Below are 16,240 nucleotides of genomic sequence, written 5' to 3'. Positions count from 1 at the left end.
GGATGTTTTGAATATAATGGCAGACGAGGTATTGGGTGATAAGATAACAGATGATACCGCCCCGGTCTTGTCCCCTGTGTCCCTTTTGACCCTGGTTACCTGGAATGTACGCTGCTTGGGGGATAAAATTCAGAGAGGGTTGGTATTGCAATATGTACGCAGGGCAGCCCCGGCATTGGTGTTGCTTCAGGAGACGCACTTGGTAGGGACGACAGGCAAGGCTTTGGACCTGTGGGGATATGCGATGGCAATGATTTCTGAGTTTTCCTCTGGCTCCAGGGGGGTGGGTATTCTGGTACGTAAACGCTTTCCTGTGATAGTACAGCAGGTGTGGAAAGATACACAAGGACAGTTTGCAGCCATTTCCTGCTTGTGGGAGGAAAGGAGGTTCAATGTGGTGTCGGTTTACATTCCATCTGCCCTTCACTCAGTCGCCCTCCCCGCCCTCGGTGCTTTTCTATTAACGCTGCCGGAGGGAGAGCTTATACTAGGTGGTGATTTTAATGCGGTTCTTAACGATGGACTTGACTGTCAACCCGGTAAGGTGACAGGGCTGCGTAAATCGCGGCTAGCTGGCTTTATAGAGGCACTGGGTCTTACGGATGGGTGGAGGTTTAAACACCCCGGGGATCGAGTCTATACCTTCTACTCCGAGGTACACAATAGTCTCTCACAAATTGATCACTTTTTCGTCTCTGCAGATAGCCTGCCCCATATAACTTGGGTAACGATAGGCCAGAGAGGCATCTCCGATCTCCCCCCAGTCTCCATGGTATATTCCTCTTATGTGAAAGCCCGGAGGCGCATTTTCCCGATTTCGCCTCATTATTTACAAATTCCACAAATTAGAAAAGAACTGGTTATGGATACGAAGTGCTACTTACAAGAAAATACCAATTCCGTCGACTCGCCTGGGGTCCTGTGGGAGAAATACAAAACGATGCTTAGGGGCCAGGTGATTACCTCCGTAACGGGTCATAAACGAACTGTACAGGAGGACCTTAAAGTACTCGAGTACGACTTGGATGTCTTACAACCCAGACATGATCTTGATCCTACTGAGGAGGCTGCGCGCCAGTTGCGCCTTAAACAGGCTGAGTTTACGGAATACCAGCGGCGGCTTATGCGCACGCAACACATTCTATATGAGGTTGGCGATAAGGCATGGAGACTTTTGGCGTGGCTGGAAAAGAAAGATAGGGCCCAAAGGACGATAGCGCAGCTCCGCAATGCCGATGGTGAGATAACATCTACCCCTATGGATATAATAGACACTTTAGCCAATTATTATGAGGCGGCTTACACCCCGCCGCCCACATGTCCTCCGAGGAGGCGCAGACTTACATTAAGGATATCAAAATGCCCTCCCTCTCAGACTCTGACGCCGAGCTGTTGGAGTTGTACTTTACGACAGATGAGGTCCTGGGTGCGATTCATTCTCTGCAATCAGGCAAAGCCATGGGGCCGAATGGGGTCCCCATAGAACTCTACACACGCTTCTCTGATCTTATGGCTCCGCACCTGCTGCGAATGTTTGAAGACAGCTTGGCTAAGGGGAAATTGCCCGAGATCAGCGGATGGCTACGATCATAGCCATACCGAAACCTGGTAAGCCTCCGGATGAATGTACATCATATCGTCCTATTTCATTATTAAATGCAGAGGCGAAAATACTGGCCAAAATGATAGCCTTACGATTGACCCCGCGCTTAGAGACGCTTATCCACCCAGATCAATCCGGATTTATGCCAAACAGGAACACTGCTCTCAATTTAAGGCGGGTTCACGCGGTACTGGCGCAGATCCCTGCCCTCTCGGATCCGGCGGTGATCCTTTCTTTAGTGCATGAATGGCCTTCGACATGGTCGAGTGGCCATATCTATTTGCGGTGTTGCGACATTTAGGCTTTGGACCAAAGTTCTGTGCTTGGGTGAAATTACTGTATACGAGACCACTTGCACATGTTGTAGCCAATGGCCATATTTCCAGGGACTTCCGATTGGGCAGGGGCACGTGTCAGGGATGCCCCTTATCACCCCTGCTTTCCGCACTGATCTTGGAGCCACTGGCAGCATGGATACGGTGGGACCCTATGATAAGGGGCCTCAGTTGGACAGAGTCCTGGGAGGACCGCATATAGTTGTATGCCGATGATATCCTTCTTTTCTTAACTCTCCCTAGGCGGTCACTCATAGTTCTTCTCAACATTTGTGAGATATTTGGGCGTGCCTTAGGATACACAATCAACTGGTCCAAGTCGGTGTTGTTTGTCCTTAAAGGGCCCCCACCGCGACTTCTGGACGATTGTCCACTGGTGATCACTGATGGACCCTTTAAATATCTAGGGGTGTGGGTGACGCCTAATCCGGATGTCTTTTTTCACCGAAATTTGTTGCCTCCGCTTGAGCGATTCCGCACGGATGTGAGGCATTGGCACACCCTACCACTGACTCTCTTAGGAAAGGCGGCATTATTCAAAATGATGACCTTACCACGGCTGCTGTATATCCTGGAAAACACTCCGTGCCTCCAAAATACTTCACGTCCATAAACGCACTGGTCTCTTGTCTTCTCTGGGGGGACAAACCGGCGCGCATATCCCGGCAAAAGTTGGTTCGGGGATGGATCGATGGAGGTATAGCACTTCCGGATAGATACAACCTGGGGAACGGAGGAGTGATGGCAGCACTGTATGACCCCAGAGGCGCGGCTGCCCTATTGGGCCCTACGGCACACGCAGTGAGGTTGTGGTATCTGGCTTCTACTCGCCTTAAATGTAAAGACAAGATCACGCAGATGACACCACTCTGGACGTCGCAACACCTCGGCCGGCTTGTAATAGTAAGGGATTTGAGGCCTGGGATCAGATAGGTATATCGACGGGGTGCCGTCCTTACCTTCGACCAGCTAGCGGCCCAATTCAACTTGGCACAGGCGGAGCATTTCCGCTACTTACAGATTAGCCATGCCCTCAGGTCGGTGCTCCCACTTGAGGAAGAGCTACCAGAATCCACGCCTTTGGAAGATAGATTGCTTACGGAACATATGCATAAAAAGGCGACCTCGCTGGTCTATCGCAAGCTGGTCAACAACATGCCTGACCAAACGGTGCGACTAAGAGCGGCTTGGACAGCAGAGGAAGGTGAATTTGACGAGTCAGACTGGCAGGCCGCGCTCTCCTCTCCTCGGGAGGTTGCTGTGCCGTCTCGGCTCAGATTGATACAACTAAAAATTCTACATCGAGTCTACTATACTAGAGTAACACTACACAAGATAGGGAAAATTACACATCAGTATTGTTTGAGAGGCTGTGGTGAGGTGGGAACGTTCCATCATACTATCTGGGACTGCCCATTGATTGCCCGTTTCTGGTCCAAGGTTATGCGAACTATTTCGCAAGTTTTTGAGGTCTCGCTGCTCCCCGAACCACGTCGCTGTTTACTGAACATTTGGGAAATTAATGATCTTAGTAACCCCCGACAAGACTGGGCCACGCTTGGAATTATGTACGCTAAACGAAATGTGGCTAGGGCCTGGGGGTCTCCATTGGTGCCGGCGCTCAGTGCCTTGAGTACTGATCTGGACTTGGCAATGGTTGCCGAGAAGGTGGTTTACTTGAATCGGAAATGTCCGTGAAAGTGGGCCAAGATTTGGGGAGCTTGGAATGGTTACCGAGGGCACATTTGTGAACCGCCTCAGATGGATAGCGATAGTGATTCAGAATGAAGGGGAGAAGGGATGAGATACTCGGGATGCGGGTAAATATACTGAACTGCTGTCATGGTTGTCTTAATGATGCCTCATTGAAATTTTTTGCTGTGTCCGCTGTGTTTCGCCTTTTTAATCTTGTATTCATGATGTCTGTAATGAAAGCCTTGGAAATGCCCTTTGTTTATTTTTTATAACAATAAAATTTATGTCCCAAAAAAAAAAGACAGCCATTAAAAAATAGATAAAAAAATAGCAGCAATTTGACGTATAGTTAAATCAGCCCTCTATTTCTAAATTTTAAAGCTGATTTTAAAAAACCAATCAAGAATAACGTGCTTTCAGGCTTCAAAAAAAAAAAAGAAAGAAGCTGCTGCAGAGTTCCTTGTGTGTGGGAAAGGATTCAAGCAACAATAAAAATGTCAAGATAAAAAGGGCAAGCATAGGCTGATCTTTCATATTTTAACTCTTTCCTCATCTGCAACTGTGAATTCCTTGCACTCGTTTCAATAGGTGTTGATATGGTGAAGGGGCTACTCAAAAATCCAGCTCTATCGGTTCGCTCTCTCCCCCATTTTGCCCGGTATCTCCTACTAAACATATGCATGCGTCATTAACCTAGCTTTAGTAAGAACCATATTCACACACAATTTCAGTATTCTATGTTGTCCCTCATTGTCCTATGAAAATGTTTATAGAAACCCTCAGATAAAAGGTACTATGTCATCAATCAAGTTAACTGTTTCCCAACTACATAGAACGGCTGCAGTGGATGACCAGATTGCAGGGCTAAATATGTATGATTTAGATTTTATTCATGTACAGTATGACTCTTCTTTCTTATTGTTACTCTTTCTGTGATAAAACATGCTTTCCTACTTCACTGATATAATGGGTTTTGAAGTGCAGCTGAATCTGCCTGTGCATTTTCAACTAAATCTTTCGAGAATGACAGCGGACACTCATTCTGCTTGTCTTTTTAGACTCTCTAAATTAAAGTTTACTTTCTGCTTGTTACCTTTTCAGGTCTTGATGTTGCAACAATAACTAAGACTGTGGTTGAGAATATTCGTAAGAGAGATGCTGGTGAATTTGCTCATCATGACCTTGCACCAGCATTAGATTCTGGCACGACAGAGGTAATAAGCACAAACTTTTGACAAAGATATTTTATGTCCCTTTTTATTGTTAAACTTTAGGCAATATCTGCCCTTCTGCACCACACTTTCAGTACCTGTTTTATTTTACTTTATGGTTACATTCACTTGCCTCAGCTTAGTTAGTCTCAATCTGCTTAATTTTAGCCATCTATCCCTCTTTGGTCCTTACTTATCGCTGACTCTTGCCTCTTTTGTTGCAATTGCTTTTCCACACCCGTGTTCACTTCCAAAGCTTGGCTTGACACCTCTTTACTATGCTCAGATGAAGTTCAATAACTATAGATTTAAACCTCTCTGTCACTGGGTCATCTGTTGAGTCCCACAAGCATTTGTTTTTTTCTGACCTTCATCTACCTCTTGTAGAACTTTGTGGAACTTGTTGCCATTTGATATGATAAAATTATTAAGAAGACCTACTAGACCTTATTGCCAAAGATTCCATATTAATCAGATCATATTCACCTTGCCTTCTGTTCGTTTTGCTCCAGGTGAACTAAGTGTTTGCCCTGGATGCGAAATGACCCTTGTGCACTCTTCAGTCGAGCCTAAACTGTATGTACATGTAGCTTCAGAAAAGGAACAGTCATTCTGTTTAAGGTCCCATTCTAGCTATAGAATACTGAATTTCTCCTTAAACTCACATAGACAGTGTGACAAACTATCTTAGGTAAAACGTATTGGTTTCTTTTTTGAATATGCATATTGCATTTGTCAGGATGTTTATGATCACTTAAATAAAATGTTTTTTTCTGACCTTCATCTACCTCTTGTAGAACTTTGTGGAACTTGTTGCCATTTGATATGATAAAATTATTAAGAAGACCTACTAGACCTTATTGCCAAAGATTCCATATTAATCAGATCATATTCACCTTGCCTTCTGTCCGTTTTGCTCCAGGTGAACTAAGTGTTTGCCCTGGATGCGAAATGACCCTTGTGCACTCTTCAGTCGAGCCTAAACTGTATGTACATGTAGCTTCAGAAAAGGAACAGTCATTCTGTTTAAGGTCCCATTCTAGCTATAGAATACTGAATTTCTCCTTAAACTCACATAGACAGTGTGACAAACTATCTTAGGTAAAACAGAGTAAAACGTATTGGTTTCTTTTTTGAATATGCATATTGCATTTGTCAGGATGTTTATGATCACTTAAATAAAATGTTGCAACCAATTTGAATGATCCCCTCATGAGTTTTCCCTGGCTCATTAGAAAGAACAGAAGACTGCAAAAACACCATCTTTGAACAATGTACTCCTTTTTATTATCTGTAGATGATCTATTTAGCGTGGTCTTACTCAAAAAGTTAATGTAAACTTGAGCCAGTATTTTCCACCTCCAAATCTTGAATGCCCTTTAGTAATTGGGGCACAGCCCATGACACTGTAGATAAGGCCATGCTTGAGCAAAAACACATGTACTTGCAACAGTGACTCTCCAGCATAGCTGTCTGCTTAGTAGTATGACCCTTTCAATATCTCTGCTCTGGGATTTAATCCCTCATTCAAAAAAATGCAGAAGTATTGTACCTCATGAACTCGACCTACCTGAACGGAGCCAAGAGCTTCTTAATACAGAAAATTGGATGTGGGCCGATAATAACTTTATATGCCCTGGTGTCATGTGGTATTTAAAAGGAACCTCACACTTTTTATATATGAATTTTGTGTGTGAACATAAATAGTTCATCCGTATAGCTGCCAGTCTGCGCTTAACAGCAAAGTTGACTCCGTGAGTTCATTTTCTTTCTTGTGGACATCCATGTGTGAACTGTAAGTAAGGAGTTTAACTATTTAATTCTTCTGAGGTTAATACATTAAGTACCCATGTAATGGATGCGAATAACACCTGTTATTACAGTATTTTCAAAGTTCTAAACCAGTGTTAAGTTCTATTTAAAAAAAAGTGATTATCATCAAGGATGTTGTGATTTTGCTGAACTCTGAGTTACAGACATGCGAAAGAACAATATATTAAGAGGAACACAATTTTGGATTTGCGCTGTATTAGCTAAGCACTTTAAAAAGTATTTCATGTCACATCTCAGCCAACTATGTTGGATAATAAAGATCTGTTTAACATTTTCTGAACCATTAGGAGTATAAAATAATTATTTAGGGGTAGGGATTGTCTCCTTGTTCCTTTACCAAAATTGGAATTGAACACAGTCTTGGCGGTGATGAAAATGCAGTAATTTTCCTTCTTCTCAAGGGTCCAATTGCCTATTATAACAAAGGGCTTCTGTTTCCAGCCCCAGGAAATTTTGTTTGTGATTGATTTGTAGTGTGTGCCAACCATTAGAGTTGAGGTTGAACTGTAATTTGGGATCTTGGCTGCATTTTATCTTCATTTTCTTCAAATGGGTTCGGAATTATGCCTTTCATTTCAATGCTTGTATTCTATAATATTGAAGTCTGTACCTTTCCACAAATATAAGTTTTCACAAAGTACACATTTTGTGGGAAAAGGCTAACTGTCCAGTTAGTTACTTTTAGTCTGCCTTTTGACACTGTTAGATGTGCAAAATTAAATGTTCATGTTTTCCACTGTATCTCTGGAAAATCAGCAAATGTTTGTTATTTAAATGATAATTATAATATTTACATCAGGCCATCTATCAATACTTCTTTTATTGTTTGTTAAGGATGATCGTTTGAAGATTAATGTGATTGATTGGCTGGTATTTGATCCTGCACAAAGAGCCGAAGCACTTAAACAGAGCAATGCAATAATGAGGAATTTCTTGGGTACAGTATAAAAATTATTAGAACTGTATTCATTGTACCTCTCTGATTAAATGCACTGGAAGTCTGATTGTTTTAATTAAATGTAATATGGAACAGTAGTCCCTTATACTTTTTTACTGAAAAGAATTTCAGTATTTATAGTGTTTTTACAAAGTATATGTAATGGTTTATTATGTGTTTGTTGTAAACGCTTGTTGAGGACTACATTTGACTGGAAGCATACTCCTAGAGCCATTAGTGTTTGATCGTAAAGTAAAGGGCCGGCAGTATAACTATTTCAGGGCAAATAATTATTCTATTTTTTTAAAGTGGAAAAAAACATTACTTAAAAGTTGACAGTTAATACAAAAGATCAGCATTATCTTGAGTTATTTGAAAATGGCTCAGTCGGTTTCTCCAGTGGCAGTACCCACTGAGCTCAAATTTAAATGATTCAAATTAACATAATTTAAATGCACTACTGATAATCCTAAACTTATGGTTAGTGTTCTCAAATAAATAAGTTTGTGAACACTAATCACACAATATGGTTACTACATCTCGCCTTTACTGCCAAATATTATTCATTTGTTCCAGTCTGATTCACTGGGTGGGTTATTAATAGTACATTTAACTTATGTTAACTGGACTTTGTTAATGAATTTTAGATGTCTATATGTGTAAAGTTTAGGACTGCGCAGTATTAATAAGTATCATGGGGTGTATCCTTTTTCACCGTTGAAAAAGTCCAGAGTGTCAACAATTTCTGGGCAATAGCAGACAAATCACAAGTAATGTCACTAATGCTTGAAGAGTGTTATTTAAAGGATTTCTACTCAAAAGATGAAGTAATCTAAATGAATAGAATGTTGTTTGTGTGTGCTTTTTTGTTAATAAAAAATGAAGGCTTTTAGAAGCTATTCAACTGAATGATGTGCAATTTACTTCAAATGTAACTATTTTCCATCAATCTGACTTGCAGAGCAGGTATTACTGACAGTTCTTTAGCCGATCTTTACAATTTGAATTGCATATCATTAATCCATAATGGTATATCAAGATGGATTCTGTTTCTTTGACAATTTTGACAGGTTGATTTTAATTACTATATTGGTTCTACCATTTTCTAATTGAGTTTTTACTGCAGTGTCATGTGTTCTGAACTTCACGTTTTGTTTATTTTTTTAAGGCATACAGAGTTTGTTTTCCTCATGTTTTTGTGTAATAAAAAACCCAGATTGTCACACCGCACTTTCGCCCTTTCTAACGTAAAAACATTATATTTTGCGATCTTTACACGTGTCTTCAAGATATAAAAATATGCACCTTGTACATAAATATTATGATGAGTTGATGATAATTTCGAATAATTGTGGAATAGACAATGTTACAAGATTAACAAAATAATCTAAAATAGTTCAATATAGGGTTTTACAATGTTTTTTTTTTAATTAAAAGAGCAGTTTAATAATTTTTCAATCCAAATAATGTGTTCTGCTCATGTTAAGGTTTTAAGTATGATATTCTGAACTTACCTAGATAAAGTGATAAATTCTACATAACAAGTAGATGGTTTTGATAAATTTTCAGACTTGTTAGTCAGTGGCACATGGCAACCTTGGGTAAGTCTTATTTACAAGATGGGTGACGTGGCCATTCAATGCAATATATAATTTTCCTTTATGTTATGGGTATTGATCTAGATAGTTTAGGGTTGAATACAGCTTTAATAATGGATTTAATAGAAAACCCAAGAGTGAGGTCAATTGGCTCTTGGAAAAGCTATTTGGTTAGTTTAAAGGAAGTAGAAATGTTTCCCAAAATCTCTAGTAAATGGAAAATATTGTTAAAGCGTCAGATACGTGGAATAAAATCAGTAAGATGAATGTTACTGTTTTAAGATAGGCCAAGTATAGCAGAATGCAGTTATTTGCTAAATGGTTAAATTTATAAATGCCCATGTTTCTAAATTAGGTTAACTCTTAATACCCAGGGAATAGTTTCAGATGTGATTCGGGGAAAAGGGAAATTAGTCCCATGATATTCTTTGGCATAGTAGATTACATCCCGTTTTAGCTGCTGTTTTCAGATATTGTGGAAATGAAGTGAATATTAAATTAGTACATGACCCCTCTGCATCTTTTCTCCATTTTTACTCTTATTCTTCTTAATTAGGATCAGCATCTATGTTTTTATAAATAAATATTTCCGTTTTCATTGCTTGATCATTAATATTGCAAGAATGGAAGACTTTGGACTCCGGTGCCGACGCCCCGCCAAGTCGCGTGCGTTTTACCATTCCAAATCCCATGAGGAATCCAATTTAAGTGAATCATCGCTCCTTGATAAAGGGCCTTCCGGGTCCGAAATGCATTGGAGCATTTCTGATTAAACTTCCATTAAGTGGATAACATGAACTACTAAATGTTACACATGGAAAACTTATGAACTTGAAAATGAACGTTCAGAATAAAATACTATAAATTGACTTGCTTCTAAATCGCTGCAACCTGCCTGGGGGTGCGAGTGTGTTCCACGCCTACCTGCTGTGCCGCATTCTGGTTTCCTCCTTGCCGCCGCTCGAGTCTTCCTCGCGGCCGCTAGGGGAAGGGAACCACAACTCCCAGCCTGCCTGCAACCTGACCCGGAACACCTTCCCTGGGGTCACCGCGCCCGGAGGCGCTTGAAAATCCCGCCGTCCTCGGTGGAGCGGGCGTCTTGCTTCTAAATCGCTGCAACCTGCCTGGGGGTGCGAGTGTGTTCCACGCCTACCTGCTGTGCCGCATTCTGGTTTCCTCCTTGCCGCCGCTCGAGTCTTCCTCGCGGCCGCTAGGGGAAGGGAACCACAACTCCCAGCCTGCCTGCAACCTGACCCGGAACACCTTCCCTGGGGTCACCGCGCCCGGAGGCGCTTGAAAATCCCGCCGTCCTCGGTGGAGCGGGCGTCTTGCTTCTAAATCGCTGCAACCTGCCTGGGGTTGCGAGTGTGTTCCACGCCTACCTGCTGTGCCGCATTCTGGTTTCCTCCTTGCCGCCGCTCGAGTCTTCCTCGCGGCCGCTAGGGGAAGGGAACCACAACTCCCAGCCTGCCTGCAACCTGACCCGGAACACCTTCCCTGGGGTCACCGCGCCCGGAGGCGCTTGAAAATCCCGCCATCCTCCGCGTCGCGGGACGCGAGCGGGACGCCCGGACTAAGCCCGGACAAAGGGCGGACAGTCTAAGACAGTCCAAGACTGGCCATGACTGGACTGGACCGGGACACTAACATCTGTTGCACCGTGAGTTACTTGCCATACTTGCCATAGTGTCTACTTGCTATTGACTGTGTACACGTACGGGGCTATTTTTTCTACCCTACTTTGCCTCTCTGATTAATCATGTCAAAGCAGAAAATATCTGCTACACCTGTCAACACTATGGAGAACTACCTAGTGCACAGAGTGACTAAAATAATCAATGATCGGCGGTCCTCCTTAGGGCTTAATGATTCCCCTCCTTGTGCTCAAACAGAGGTGTCTTGCCTAATCGACTTGGACATAGAAGCCATGAATCTAAGTGACGCTGATAATGTGGAAAATGTTGTTTGCTCTGCACTTAACACTTCTATAAATGTTCCACAACCTGTTATAAATACCGAATCACTAGTGGTTGATGAACCCAGCCTACACTGTAATGATTTAGTGCTAGTTGATGGCAACATCACCCCGCCAACGCCAGTCCCTGCTCCTAGAGCAGCTAAGAGGCCCACTAAAGTTCCTTCTAAAAGGCCAGGACTAAGATCAAATAGTAAAAAACCGTCAACTCTACCTAACACTGAATACAAAAATGTAATTGACGACATAGTAGAGGAAGGGAGTAGCACTATAGATTGGGATAACTTGTTGTCGAATAAATTCATGGGCATGTTAGAATCTAGGATGGTACGCATAATCAAACCACTTATATCCAAAATAGATCACTTGTCCGATAAAGTACATAAATTAGAGTCCTTATTAAAAACAGCAAACGAGAACCTGGGGGACATCCCTAACTCAATCATAAATAAAATAGATGAGCATCAGGAAAATATGATTGAGAACGTAAAAGCCACATTTGCATCAGTACAGACTGGTGCTCTTAGTGCTACAAGTGACCTTATCAACCCTACTGTTGTAGTTCCCCCACCAACAATAGAGAATGGTTTTACATCTGATTCCCACCTTGATTCAAATCCGGTCGAGTTGATAGTGGAAGCGTCACCTCTAGTGTTAGTACTTGCCAATGTCCCAATATTAAGAAAAGATCAGATTGAGACCCCAGACTCCCTCCTAAATAAATCATTGCAGTGGCTAGGTAATAATATCCAAGCAACTCCTTGGGGTAAAGAAAAGTTGACCGAGGATTTGTTATCAGCAAGAAGAGTTAAGTGGATAGGGTCTATACCCAAGAAATTTGCCGGGGATTGTGTGGTATTAAATTTGAAGGGTCCAGATGTATTGCCAGACATCCTACAAAACATTCTTCCACCCCAACGAAGAACGGCAGAAATAGTCCCGCTAACGTTAGACTTCTTTTATAGTAGAAGAGGTCTACTAGCAAAACCAACTATCCTTAGAACTAAGTGGTCAGTGGTTGGATCCAGAAGGGATAGAGGTGGTACTAGCGGTGACTGGGGGTTAAATTTGGAAAACTGCTTTTCGGCTCTATCGGATTTAAACGAATGCGATTGACTCGAAAGCCACGATCTAGCCTCTCACATTGGGCCGGTGCAACAAAAACATGTAGGAGAAGGAAACACAAATAGCTCTAATCTGGGTAATCCGATCATAGAGAAAAATAAATCATCGCACTTGACATGTAACAACCCCGCTCTAAAAGGGCTAAAGATAGCAACTGAAGTTTACATATGTGCTGCTGGGGTTAGAGAGACCGAGATTAGTCCAAGGGATGGAAAAACATCTTTATTAGAAGTGTCACTCAATGCAAGTGATCGGAAAGAAGATCAGCCACTAGATCAATGCAAAACTAATATACTATCCCTTGTATCATGGAATATTGCAGGCATAGCAAGCAAGATAAACACTCTGGAATGGGCTGAATATATTAATCAGCACGATATTATTATGCTGCAAGAAACTTGGTCACTCACCCCAACATTCAAAGTGGGATATTTAAATTATCACATCCCGGCAATTAGAAACCGCCTCGGACGCCCCTCCGGAGGCATGTTAATCTGGGTACAACAATCTCTAAATGTCATTATAACACAAATATCAATACCATCAAATGACATTATGGCCCTTACTGTCAGATGGGATAATGGCCAAGAGCTCAGCATCTTCAATGTTTATGCTAGGGGAGTGTCTAGGGGACAAACTTCTAACACTTTAGCAGTTTTAGAGCAGAACATAGAATTACTACCACCACAAAACCAACTAATAATAGGTGGTGACTTCAATGTAACCTATGAGCCCCTGGGTGAAGAGGACAGGATACTGTCCGAGGAAGAGGATGCCAAGTGGGGAATTCCCCAGTTGGACTTGCCTGTCATTAAAAAATGGAGTAATGTGGCCATCCAGCTAAAAAGTCTCTGCTTAGCCAGAGGCTTGAGAGCGGCAAATGGGCGCACGCCTTCCGATCTACTAGGTAAAAATACGTTCGACAATGGGCGCTCATCTAGTAGAATCGACTATATATTAATAGATGTAAAATTTTGGAGCAAAATGCTAGACATGGTTGTAGAACCTAGATTAGAAAGCGATCATAATCCCTTAAAACTAACCTTTTTTTTCCACTGCAAGCCTTCATCGCACCCTAATGATAATGGAATGGTGACGCAGGATGTAGTATGTTCCAACAACCAGCGCCACCTCAAATGGGGAATGATGATAAAAGATAATACAAAATTAGAGGCACTTAAAGTGTTAGTGGTAAATGAAGTAAACAATATTAAGTCTAAACAAGGGATGTCAAGCTTCCAAGACTATATGATGGAGGCCCACGAAAAGCTTTTTTCTGAATTACAACGTTTTTTTATCAAAAGAGTAGACTCTAGTAAAGAGGGTAAAACCCAACAGAGACCAGGCTGGTATGACAAAAGTTGCAGATTGGCACGACTTAATTTGAGTTTAGAACTAAAAACTGGCAATGCAATAGGAATTAGGAGAGCAAGAGATGCATACAGACAAGCCCAAAAAAAGGCCAAGAAACGCTGGGATGAAGAAGGGTGGCAGGAATTGAAGGAAGCTTGTGCTGCCAAGGACTCCAAGCGCTTTTGGGCTATTGTAAAATGGGAGAGAGGAGGAATAGCTGCCCAGCCACAAAATAATGTCCCTATTAACAAATGGACTGAGTTTTTTAGACCACAGTATGCCCGCAATCTGGTCCATGCTTCTGTCCAACCTCCGCCATCTATTTTTTTCAAAAATCAAATATTTGATGAGAATGATGTAACTAAAGCATTGGATGGTATAGCAGGAGGAAAAGCGCCAGGCATGGATGGCATCCCGGCCGACGTATTTTTGTCGGACCGGAATGCGTGGTGCTCATATTTTAAAATGCTGGCTAATGCTGTGGCGATGGGTGGGGAAGTGCCCCACTCATGGAAGGGAGCAGAAATAATCCCCATTTTTAAAAAAGGAGACAAAACACTAGCCCAAAATTACAGACCAATAAGTCTCATAGACACAGCGCAAAAAGTGATGGGTCGCCTAGTTCAGAATAAACTACAACAATGGATTGACGACAAAAATATACTATCCCCTTATCAGGCAGGGTTCCGCCCGCTGACTAGCAGTGTTGACCAAGTTCTCTATTTCCTAACAATTTACTGGAGAAATGTCACACTCAAAAAGGGATCGTTGTACGCTGTCTTTGTAGACCTAAAAGCAGCCTTCGACCTAGTCCCCAGAGAAAAATTGTGGCAGACCCTGGCTGATGTAGGTCTAAGCCAGGAACTCATTACCCTCCTTGTCCGCCTCCATGACAATAACTTTGCCAAAATTAGATGGGGCAAGCAAGGTGAAACCACAGACTCCTTCCCAGTAGAACGAGGAGTTAGACAAGGCTGTGTGCTAGCTCCAACACTATTTTCAATTTATATTAACGGAATTGTTGACCACCTAATGAAATCCCCAAGTGACGCCCCAATTATAGCAGGTCGCCACGTCCCAGTTCTAATGTTCGCGGACGACACGCTCCTACTCTCACGCACTCCGAGCGGTCTCCAGAAAGTGGTTGATGCCTTTGGGGAATTCTGTGATAGTAGAGGACTTGAATTAAATACTACTAAAACTAAATTCATGTGCCTAAACTATCAGTCCTCTTTCAAAGGAGTAATTAAATATAAAGGCATCCCTCTAGAGAAAGTGGACGCTTTTACCTATCTAGGCATCACCATGCAAGGAAACATGAAGTGGCAATCGCATATTGATAACACTCTATTAAAGTTTAACCAGCTTGCTGGTGCAGTAGCACTGAAACATCGCAAATCATTAACTAAGCCGGTTAAACCTGTACTAGAGATATACAATATGAAAGTGTTAGGTGCCTGCTTGTATGGGTCTGAACTGTGGGGGTTCTCAAATTTGAGAGAATTGAGTTGTGCAGAAAACAGGTTTTTGCGAGGGCTAGTTATGGTCCCACAAAGCACACCTATGCTCACTCTGAAACTGGACCTTGGCAAGAAAAATATTGAGGATATAGCTAGACTACGGCCTCTACTATATTGGAGGCGCTTGATGGTGACCCCAGAGCTGGGCCATTATGCTGAAGCTTTGAAGGATGTTATTGAGTTTGACCGATTCCACTGTATTAAATGGTTAAAAGAACTCAAGGGGCTTCTTGTATTGTTAAAATTGGATCATCTATGGGGAAATTACGATGTGGCTAGCTTCCCATCGAAAGCTAAATTGAAAGAACTGTACTGGGAAATGGTGTACACAGAAATGTTCTGTAAAGGTTCCAATTCAGCACTGACAACCCGCTTCTGGGACATTAAAATGTATCCGTCATGTGAAATATATTGGGACATCATAGAACGCCCTTACGACAGGAAATTGTATTTCCAATTTCGCATTGGGACCTTACCAGTAAATGCTTTTAAAAAACATTGGTCCCCCATGTGGGATGATCATTGTTATTTTTGTAAGGACCAAATCGAACATATTTCCCACCTGCTGTTCTGTTGTCCTCAATATGCTACCCCTAGACGTAAATGGCTGAAGCCAGTGTGCCAAAATATTGGCACACGTAGTCAATCAACAGCCTTGAGAATACTTGAAACGGACTGCTCCACACTTTTTGTAGTTGCCGTAGCTAAATTTCTTGCCTGGGCATGGTCAATACGCACACGCACTTTAAAGACAAATGTGAATATATTATGAACTAGTGTTGTTTACAAATTATCCTATTGCACTGCATGAATTGTTCTTTTTAGAAACTATTTGAATTTTAATCGTATAGTATTTATCATGTAACATTCGGCTGTCAAAATGTTTAATATGTGTTTTAAAATTATTTTTAAATTTAGTATTTATTGTATTAGGGATAGGAAGGATGCTTTTATGACAAATGTCGAATAAAGCTTTATAAATTGAAAAAAAAAAATTGGAAGACTAAATTAACCCCTACCTTTCAGAATGGTTGCTCAAAATGCATAGAATAAAA

The 16,240-nt window shown here is 41.8% G+C and overlaps 1 protein-coding gene across 3 annotated transcripts in view; it reads left to right on the top strand.

Annotated features, from left to right (window-relative positions):
* Positions 1-16,240, top strand: part of NUP107 (nucleoporin 107) — a 590,137-nt gene that overhangs the window by 460,717 nt on the left and 113,180 nt on the right. For all 3 annotated transcript variants that reach the window (XM_086919004.1, XM_086919006.1, XM_086919003.1), the window contains exons 22-23: positions 4,735-4,847; positions 7,512-7,614. In XM_086919004.1, the coding sequence (XP_086775130.1) occupies positions 4,735-4,847; positions 7,512-7,614 (216 nt within the window). The remainder of the gene's footprint in view (positions 1-4,734; positions 4,848-7,511; positions 7,615-16,240) is intronic.

Source organism: Lissotriton vulgaris, chromosome 1_1, assembly GCF_964263255.1.
Source record: "Lissotriton vulgaris chromosome 1_1, aLisVul1.2, whole genome shotgun sequence".
Lineage (NCBI taxonomy): Eukaryota > Metazoa > Chordata > Amphibia > Caudata > Salamandridae > Lissotriton > Lissotriton vulgaris.
Note: the sequence above shows the minus strand (reverse complement) of the source record. Positions and strands in the feature narration are given on the sequence as shown.